This window comes from Periplaneta americana, chromosome 2 (genome assembly GCF_040183065.1).
Source record: "Periplaneta americana isolate PAMFEO1 chromosome 2, P.americana_PAMFEO1_priV1, whole genome shotgun sequence".
NCBI lineage: Eukaryota > Metazoa > Arthropoda > Insecta > Blattodea > Blattidae > Periplaneta > Periplaneta americana.
This window is the reverse complement of record NC_091118.1, coordinates 87,243,407-87,254,359: the sequence shown is the minus strand read 5'-3', so window position 1 is coordinate 87,254,359 and position 10,953 is coordinate 87,243,407. Positions and strand designations below refer to the sequence as shown.

General features: G+C 32.3%; 1 protein-coding gene across 2 annotated transcripts in view; it reads right to left on the bottom strand.

The window, feature by feature from the left end:
* Positions 1–2,263: 2,263 nt before the first annotated feature.
* LOC138694388 (golgin subfamily A member 1-like) overlaps positions 2,264–10,953 on the bottom strand; it is a 128,505-nt gene continuing 119,815 nt past the window's right edge. For both annotated transcript variants that reach the window (XM_069818075.1, XM_069818076.1), the window contains one exon: positions 2,264–10,457. In XM_069818075.1, coding sequence (XP_069674176.1) covers positions 10,302–10,457 — 156 coding nt within the window. In that variant the 3' untranslated portion in view covers positions 2,264–10,301. The remainder of the gene's footprint in view (positions 10,458–10,953) is intronic.

Sequence of the window (10,953 nt, the reverse complement as noted above, 5' to 3'; positions counted from 1 at the left end):
CTCTAATATTAATTGTTACCATAACAGATGTATTCTGTAGGAACAAAAAAATAATAATCTTTACGTAGGTAACTTTATTTTGCATAAATGCATATTTCGAAGGTTTTCCATTTTAAACGCATGTACTATATATTTTTATTTTGCATATTTAAGTGCATATATTCACATCTTTCCTTGTTTTACCTATGTTATTGTCTAATTTCAAAATTCATCTCTGATAAAAATAAGAAAAATTTCCAAGAACTATAAAAATTATGTGAGAAAACAAATAATTCGTTAATTACTGTTATAGGTTGGGAACATTACTGTTTACTGTTGGGAACATGAAATTGCTGCAACGGCAATGGATACTTCTCCCTAATGCATAAATTTTGTCATTTTCCACTTTAACACTGTGTACACATTAGCCATGTTGGTTCAGTGTAAGGTTTCAATAGCCAGGGCGAAAATACTCATTGCCTAGATGTCATTCTGATTTCGTAGAAACAAAAATGAATGTATTTAAACACCTATGATAATAGTCATGTAATGTTGTTGAGATCATGAAACTGCTGCGATGACAATGCTGCTAGTGTGCTCTGATTTCATAGAAACAAAACTGCGACAATGAAGTCAAGTGGAGTCTAAATTTTCATTTCAACAAGTTTTACTAGACAACCAAGCAGTGGGAAGAAATTGACTAGGAACTTGGAAAAATGTGCCAGTAACTGGAAATTTTTTTGTACTGTACACAAATCATTCACTGTTGGTAAAGAGAAGAGTCAGGGTCTTATCCCTAACATGTTTTCAGGCTCTGGGTAAAAAAAAAGAATCAATTTCATAAAGATTTATCTGAGACTATGGTTGCTTGACGATAATTATTACTTTAAATTATTATTTTCATTTATATCATATTATTAAACCAAATAAACCTATAAAGTATATTTTTACTACATATATTTCAATAGTTTTTGCTGCATAGTAGTATGCATATTTTCAGGTTTTTAGTGCATGCAGTTCCATGGTCTACTGATGATACTGGTGGTGGAGTACAGACTAATGGATTATTATAGGTAAAGCTCAGACAAACCCATCTGCACTTTGTCACCCATACTAACCCACTGTGCTATCTTCAGAGTTAATTTTTAACATGAGCAATGCATAGCCTGCAAGTGTTCCCTAGAGCGCTTTAATAACAGGGACAGGGCTCTTTTACATGCTGTAAATTTACGACATGGGCTTCCTAGTTTTACTTCCCTTCATACTAAGGATTTTTATTGCCTCATCGAATCCAGTATCAAGCATGCCAGTCACAAAACTATCACGAATGACTACAAGGGGGTGAGGAAATGTGAATAACTGGGAAGAAAAGTACCCGAGGAGAATCTACCACACCAGCTTCTTTTCACTATAGAATCTAATTATTGGAATATATTAACTCTTGTGAATCTGACAAGAAGAGACAAGTTAACCAGATTACAACTTAGACACATGCACACACACACACACATACAGATTTGTATGTGCACGCAAGGGAGTAAAAATAGGTAAATGAGTAACAAACAAGACTATTGACCTGGGCAATGTCCCTTGTTTTAACCTTCTCCAGTCCTATTAAATGCATAAGAGAGTGGTTTAATGCTACAATAAGCAAATAGGTAACAGTCCCTCAATCCTCAATTTGGTGAGAATGTAGCACCAATTTATTATAACAGTATTGCTTTAGAACGACTCTGACAGGCATTACATTGTTATCAATAAGCATCATCAATCTCACGTGTAACAATAGAAAATATCATAGTATCTAATCTCATATGTTTAATGTGCAAACATGAATTAGATTAAACTATTATAAGTAATATGACTGAAATTAGCCACACAAAAAATTTAAAGTTTTCAAGAGACAAATGCAACCACACACCTAAACCTTGCTTTTGTTTAACACACTTAGCAAGATAACTAATGCAAATACTTCTGTTCCACAGAAATGAGATCTTGATTGGAGGTTTCCACAATAACTTAGAAAAACCTCGCCAAAGGGGTAAAGAAGTCAAGTTCTGGAACTTTTACACCTTCATCAATACTGTACTGTCAGGGCCCTTCTTTTTTTTAGTCTGAGTATAACATAAATTTTAAATTGGTACATTTATAGATTTCAGTTCTCTTTTTCCATTCATTATATTTTCCGAATATCATTTCGTTTGGTGCATGTATTTTTTATAATAAATTAATCTGTTAATATCACAGGCGAGAATACAAGCAAGTGTCATTTCATAATGAAATATGGAATCTCTATACCATTTAATTGTGTCAATAACAATAAATCAGACATTGTAAATGGTCTTCATCCTATAATCTACTGCACTTAATATACTGTATGCTCTATATTCTGCTGTATGAACTGCTTGAATAATTACAATGACAGGTAAGGAAATTACAGTAAAATTATTGTTTGGATGTCACTTTCCACCTTCAAAAAAAGTATAATTTCTTTGAAGAGCCTTTAAATGTATATAAAAGCAAGATATAAATATGTTGTATGGAAAAGTAGTACAATATTCTTTTTATATGAATTTGAGTACTGTTCGAAAACAATTACCGCAAAAACTTATGTGATCTTTATGACTGTTCTTACACAAATTTTCAAACACATTCTTATATGACTTGATATTATTCTATACTCCCATCTTGAAATTTAAATAATATTCTACTGATATGAGCTTGAAATACTTTTTTAAACATACTTGCATACTAGTTATTTGTTTTGTACAGATTTCTTATAAAAACAGACCTATAAATTAGACTTTTAAACCATATTACTAAGAACTGACCAATTACATATAGGTTTTACTTTATATTCATAAACAGAAGCTCTCTGTGAGTAAAAGAGAAAATATTTTTATGTTTGAAACTTAATAGTTATATTATTATGCTTTTCTCAATATAATGTGCTTGCATAGGAAGTCATCAGTGGCAGTAAACACACTTTTCCTCATGTCTGAACAATTCTCCATAATATCTGTACAGGATTGCTTTTTATTTTGTTCCATATCCATACACAAGAATTACCTGGTTCAAACAAAATATTGTCATTAATACCATTAAATAGTGTTATGTTTTTTTTTTTTTTACCATTGTGAGCATCAACATATTGAAATTACGAAAATTTCTTCATAAAAGACTGAAAACTAAATGGATAATAATAAATAAGTATTGTTGTTACTGTCAGGATTGAATTATGAGGACTGAACATTAGTTTCCTTATAATATTTTAAAATTTTTAGTTATGATGGCTTTATTTCCTGCACAGAACTTGTGTGATCATCAAAAAATGTGTTCCCTCCAAATTTAATTTCTGCCATACCAAGATTTATATTTTTTTCCCACAAGCAAAATCATATTATACAATATCATGCATACGAATTTTTCAGTCTTGTATTTACCATACTACGTAGAAATATACCCTAAAAATATTTACAAACAAATTGATTAATAATTTAATATTATAACAGAAGAAATGAGAATGATAATTGTTTTGTCTTGTATTTCGTCTGGTAGGCCTAGTTCCTTTCTGTTGTTAGTAAAAAGTCACGTGCATATGCACTTCTGGAATAAAGAATTATTATTATATATCACACTTTCATGAGGCATGCATTGTGGTGAAAATTCCAAAGCAATAAAATATGGAGAATAATTTGGACAATTAATATATTATAGTATATGTAGAATAATTCGAACTGTATTAATAATACACTGACTGTCCTTCAGCGAATGACAAAAGGTAAGGAAGTTTACGACTATAACATAAAAGATGACACAACTATGTACATTTCAAATTTCTCAATGACACGAGGAGCTCATTTTCAAAACGTTTCTTGTCCACCTGATAACGAAAATGAGCTTCCAGTGTCCATGCATTCCTCATTTATAACTCTACATACAAATGTCATGATTTGGCTTCAGAACACTCTCTAAACCACTAAAATCTTGCATTAAACTGACTCTTGTTAACAGAATTTGCGACAAAATATTAGTTCCAGCTTTGAAATCAAAGACTCTCATGCTCCCATTTTCTTCTAAATACGTCCAATCTCTTTGCTTTCATAATGTCTCTTGTCTAGCTGGTAAGAAATTTTAGACCTAAAAACGTTTTTCGTGATTTCCCACAAAAAAAAAAATATATATATATATATATAGAGGCAATATTGGGATGAGTACTGTAAGTACTCTGAATGGACAGATCTAGAATCCCTCAGCAAATGTTAAAATACACACTCACTGGAAAGAGGTCATTAGAAAGACCAAATAAATGGTGTCATGAGATCGTAACATGACAATAGGCCTAATAACTGACAGGAAGAAGAAGATATAAAAAAGATATGACGATGATGTATGCAGGTTGAAATTCCAAGGAAGAAACAAAATATATCTCTGTTGTGTACCTATAAAATTGCTAAATATTCTCCTACAGAGTGCTAAAAATGTCTATTTCGTATGCAGAAGAAATAAAAGAAATCAATTTTGATGCTTCCATAATAAATAATATTGCATGTCGCCACTTTTAAGGTGCACTGAACTACATCAATAATATTCTTACATATAAGGAATAAACTGCATTACAGTTGATAACAAAATATGGAATCAAGCATTGCTGATAATATCAAAAACATACTTGACACTATTTTCATATAATTACTGTCCTCATTTCTTTATGTTCTATTTTCACTCCATTCTCAATAGATCATATTTTATATACAACCAACAACATTTCAGAAGGTCTGTCTCTCTTTTATTAAAAACGAAATTCTTTACACAGATAGTGATGCAATACAGCCTACTGTCTTCTGCATACATTTTCTACTTTTAGGGGTCTATGAAATTTCATGATAATTCGTCTGCAAAGACATGTGTATGCAAAGCAAACAACTTCGTAGACAAGGTACATTTTGCAAATTTTATTTTGTGACTTCTCTGTAGGATCAGGGTCCTTTTATGTGCCATAAATCTGTAGCATGAGGCTCATGCCTTTATTTTGCTTTCAAAGGAAATCATGTTAAGGATTTATCACTGAGAAGGGTTCTTTAACAATAAACATTCATACGAAATACAAAATAAAAGTAACAGCTTCAAAGAGAAGTAGAAATGCAGTAATTTTAAATAAAAGTAAGGATAGTAATCTATATAATATACTAATAAAATTCAGTATTTAAACACATATGGATGTTTCTGATTAAAGTGGGCAAAGCTGCGATTGAAAAGAAGTATTTTGAGGATGAAATATTATTTATGGAACTAGTGAATCGAGACATACTTTATCCACGAGTGGAATGTTTGGCACACAAGTTATATAGACAAGTAATTTCCATGAATGGATATAAAGTCTTGATTCACTTGTGTCATACAATATTTTTTCCAGCACTGACAAAGAAACCATATGGTCTTCCTACTTTTTTAAAATCAAATATTTGCTACTTGATTAAAGTAAAATTTTATCCATCTTTATTGTTAAAGCATTCTTTTAGTAACGAGATTTCAGTTAATAAATTGCAACTTTATAGAAAATAAATGCTGGAATAAAATAAGTATGTATCACATGTGACAATATCTATATGTGACATTTATAATTTTATGAAAATATGGAAATGGGAACAAGCTGTGATACAATCGATATAAAAAAAAATGATAAAACAAGTAGTGAAGGTTTCATATGGGCCATTCCATAACAACGTGAGGCTAACCCCAAAATCTTCAGACATCTTATATCGAATTTTGAAGGTTTTTCAAGAGAAAACATTGAAGTAATCTGTGAAAGAAGAAATATGGACATCTGTTCACCATTTAGCAAGAAATTATAGTTAATAGAGAGTAGTGGAAGCTTGTAGGCCTGAACTAGATTTTGTACTGTAAGTTAGCATTACTATATCCCCACGCAATTTTATTGTCCTGAATGAAACAAGATAGTCCACTGTTGCAGTCATAATAATATTTCGTTCTGAAAGGTAGCCATATTTCCTAAAATTAGTGCATATTATAGTGTTTGTTTCACTGTCTGACTGTTACAAAATAACTTGAAAAGTTTGTTTCTATAAAAAACAAAGCTGGAGGTGAAAGTTGAAGTTATGCATAAATAAACTTGTCCTCATTAACATTATGAATCTAGTGTTTCAGATTGGTACACAAAGAGGTTTCCGAGATTTATCGTATTTATTATGTGTCATGTCACACCCGTGACAGATTTTATGGAGACATCTCTTTCCACACATGGGTAAAATGACATCAGCTGACAGAATGCAGAATTTACTCAAAGGAGATAAAAGGAAGTATGGAAACCATAAAGAAATGGAAAGGGAGGACAGAAGATGGCAGGACAATATGAGAAGAAAAGTATGAGAATCAAGCAGTGCATTTAAAGAAAACAGAAGTAAAGGAACTGAAAAGAAAAGAAAATACTGTATCAGCAAAAGATGAAGGATAATAGTGAAAACAAACAAGTCTGCTTTTGTTCCAAATTAGAACCATACAGACATTTGTAGTGTTAAGAAAATTCTTTCTCATATTCTGAGCAAAAAATTTGCTGTTTTAAAGAAGCTTATGTTAGAATATATACCTATTACTGACAAATGAGAAGTCACCAGCGTGGCTCAGTCGGTTAAGGCGCTTGCCTGCTGATCTGAAGTTGCGCTTGAGCGCAGGTTCGATCCCTGCTTGAGCTGATTACCTGGTTGGGTTTTTTCCGAGGTTTTCCCCAACCATAAGGTGAATGCCAGGTAATCTATGGCGAATCCTTGGCCTCATCTCACCAACTCCCATATCGCTATCACCAATCTCATTGACACTAAATAACCTCGTAGTTGATACAGCATTGTTAAATAACCTACTAAAAAAATTGACAAATGAGAGGACCAAGAAAGTATATTCGCTCATTATATGAAGATATAATTACAGGAGTTTTATGCTCAAGATCATATCAATCGGCAAGCCCCTGGCATCAAAAATGTCTGTGAACATTCTAAAACTGACAAGAGAATAGTTTACTACAGAATCGTCACATGATTGTTTTTAGCTTCTTAATAGTTGTCATCAACAAGAAAGTACCGCACTTTGCTTCTAATAGTATAGAACTTTTAAAGATTGTTTGCTGTGATTCAGAAAATGAAAAGTGTATGACTGATCTGACTGCAGTCAAAGCATTATTTCAAGGACTATGATGCTGGCAACTTAATTATTGGTTTTACATATCTATTAGAACTAGTGAAATACGAGATATTTAAGCTCTATTCTGACTCTGATACTGACAAAATAAATGTGAAAATGACGACTGAAGAAAACTGCAAGAACATATTATAGGAACAAAAGCATTAGCAACTCATGAAATTAACGCAGAATCATTGGTGCTAATGGAATTTAATAGTGACACTAGAAGGACTATATCAAAGCATAAGTATGCAGCTATCTGCCAAAGTAATGTAGATGAGGATGGTGATGTGAAAATAATGTGCATGTGAATCTGATGTGTCATATTATGTAGATATGAACAAATTGTGCGTGTCCTTCCCCAACCAGTAATGAAATAGCTATGTGAAAAATTGCATTTTCTATAAGTTCAGTGGACCTCTGGACATATATGAGAGAGGATAAACTGAATAATTCACAATGTCCCACCTGTGACAATAATTAATAATTTATATTTTGCATGTAAATGTAATTATTCTTATTTTATGCAGGTCATGGTGAAGTACAACTCCACTTGTATCAGTCTGAAAGTGTTTTGAATTTATTTTACCAAGTACTTCACAGAACTTTAATAAAACTTCATATCGTCAACCAGTCTGGAGTCGAATACTTTCGGCATTATGTATTTAGGTGACTACTCCACACCATCGTATTAAATGCACTTTCTTTTATATGCTGATATACTTGTTAATCCACTAAAATGCATGGTAGCACCTGAAAAAAATTATTTGTAGGTGTCCGACTCAACCCATGAAAATGGTCTGGAGTTGGACACTCATATATTTATCACAGAAATGACGAAACCATGCATTACTGTCTGATTTCGGACACACCATTGAATACAGGAACGATTTTTTCATAGGAAGAAAGACTGAATTTGGATGGGAGAAAATATTAGTAAGAATTAACTTGTATTAATTCAATACTTTGAAACTTTTTTTAACAACTAATAAATAAATGAGGACGAAAACACAACTAGTATGAAACAGGATGTAAAAATTACAAATTTTAACCCTAAAACTCATTATTTCAGGTTGTATCCTTGGAATCCTACTCTGAAACTTAAGCCTCTCGCCTGGTTGCTGGTATACTTAGAACCTGCAAAAATGAAAAATATTGGTGGAACGAATTTTCTTTCAATTTGGTCATAATCAATAATTCATTTATTCTCCAAATCCGACCATCTGAATCTATTGTTCTTCTGAAGATACCTAGCACAACTTATTTTCAGCCTCTCAACTGGTAACAACTTGTCTACATGAGTAACATAATGTCTACCAGTAACACCATTGTCAGTGATGTATTTTATCAGAATTACAAGTAATTATTGCGCAAAGATACAAATTTACGTAGGTACTACCAAGTTCTAACAGCTGAAGCAGTGTGTCTGAATTCAAAAGGAATATCTCGACTGTGTGTCCGACACAAGGGATTTTTAAAAAATCTCATTATTTCGAACATTCGTAACTATTTCTCCATGTTCACGATAAAATTCTAAATATTTTAATATATTCTTCAATACAATTGCGTTATTATGGAAGATTTTTTTTGACAAAAGTTAGACAAACATTTTCCTGCCAAAAATTGTTCACTATATTGTTTCGACATTTTCTATTAATTTAATCGTTTAAAAATTCAATTGTTTGTAAATCTTATAACTAACATTCGTACTATTTACTGATTTTTTATTATAATTGCTAACAACAATTATGACATAAAATCATCTTTTCTTAATGTATGCATAGTGTCCGACTCCAGACTGGTTGACGGTACCGTGTCATGCTTCATGTTCATTTTTGGTCCCATCTGTGACAAGATTTCAACGCAGAATAATATTAAAACTGAGGCAAAGATTCTTTAAAATTTATAAATGAAGGAAGATTTTAATGTCAGGAGTGCATATCATAGTCATAATACATAGTCATATAAAATGTCACATAGTTTTGTAATTAAGAAGCTAAGAAAGCTGGAGAATAAACAACTGAGCTTGGGAATCATTAATTTACTAACAACGAAGATAAGAAAGGTGGAAAATAAACATTTGAACATTGCAATCATTTACTAACAAACAGGTGTTTATGGTGAAACATTTTTACTGTGCACACTACACAACCGCCATGGTGGCTGGGCTTATAAACCAAGGGACCTGGGTTCAAGTCCCCGTCAATCCACCCTGAATTTATAATTTGTGTTGGGCAAGTCCATTGTCTAGACAACACAGGGGTTTTCTCTGGGAACTCCGGTTCCTCTGTGACATTCCAAAAATCATCATCATCATCATCATCCCCATTGCCTATAGTGCATTCTGGATAGTCTCTTACGAACTAAGTGGTCTACACTTGTCGACACTAGTGAATCTATGAGTTATACTAGTAGAGTCAGGGTGAGTAATGGCAAGTTAAGTATCCTGTCATTTCACAGAAAAAAAAATTGGCTATGAAAGAACCTGTACAAAAATGTAAAAATGCCCATAATTCAATCCTAAAAGAAATATACAGTATAATAATTACATATGTGAACAAGGAAATTTTCATCTCAAAATATCTACATACAATTTTTTCAAAGCGTACATTTACAATCTTTCAAACAAATCCATATTTCTCTGCTTAGAGTCTCATATAAAAACAGTTTATTTTCAAGTTTCAATGCTTTTTATGTGTAAAATAATTCTTGTCTTCTAAATGGTCCACTACACCTGTTTTTTTTTTATTATACATGAGCTATAAACTAAGACAACAAACAATAATAATAATTTTATTTTAATTTACAATTGCGTGCATGAAGCATGCAAAGGGTGTGAACATGCCACTTTTGACATTAGAAAGAAGCAGTCTTGTATCACCCAGTCCAGTGAAATTTTCTCTTGTGTAACTAGCACTGCATATCAGCTGCTAAAGTTGTGTCTTTTGATATTTACAGCACTCGAACAACAAGTCTGTAACAACGTTTATTTCGTATCATATACTTCAAAATCAGACAACATGGAAGGGTTACCAATAAAGGAACAAGTTCCACTTGGCTGACTAGCAGCCAATCATTTCAACACTTATGACTTAGTGATAACTGTGGTGTGGAATGAAGTGGCATTATCAGCTAGGAGGAATGGTTTTAGCTGTTTGACCAAACCCTAAGCTTGGTCTAGTCCCAAACCAAGACATCTTCCATTCCAATGTTTCTCGTAGAAGCCGCTCTTCTTCTGGCGAGAACCTCAGAAGTGTTGCAACAGCTCTTGTTAAGTGCTGAGCCTAACATTAAAGAAACAGCAGCAGTAAGTATAAAATGTCTTATAAAATAATTGCAGTACGAAAGATTTCTGGTGAATCAATATGGCAATTCGATAATAGATATTAAATACAAAAAGGGAGCTGCAAACTTGACTCTAAAGATATCACTTGGTTATTATAAGGATGAGAGACATAAGGTACAGACAATTAATATAGTTACCAATATTCTCAGAAAGATAAAAGGTTACAGAAAATATGGATCACTGGTCACTGAAACTAACCAAATGGTTTATCCACTGAAGTCCATATATATTTTGGATCACTAACAATTTTATTACAGACTAAATAAAAGCACCTGGCATTGCCCGGGTTTTCTTTTTTTGCTTGTGACTTAAGAAGATCTTGGTAACTCAACTATAGAAAACCAAAATGAATTACTGTCTTTACTAAGCTTTCCTCGTCCTTAAAGATGAATCTTTATATAGTGTTACTTACATGTATTAATGACCTTCTTAGC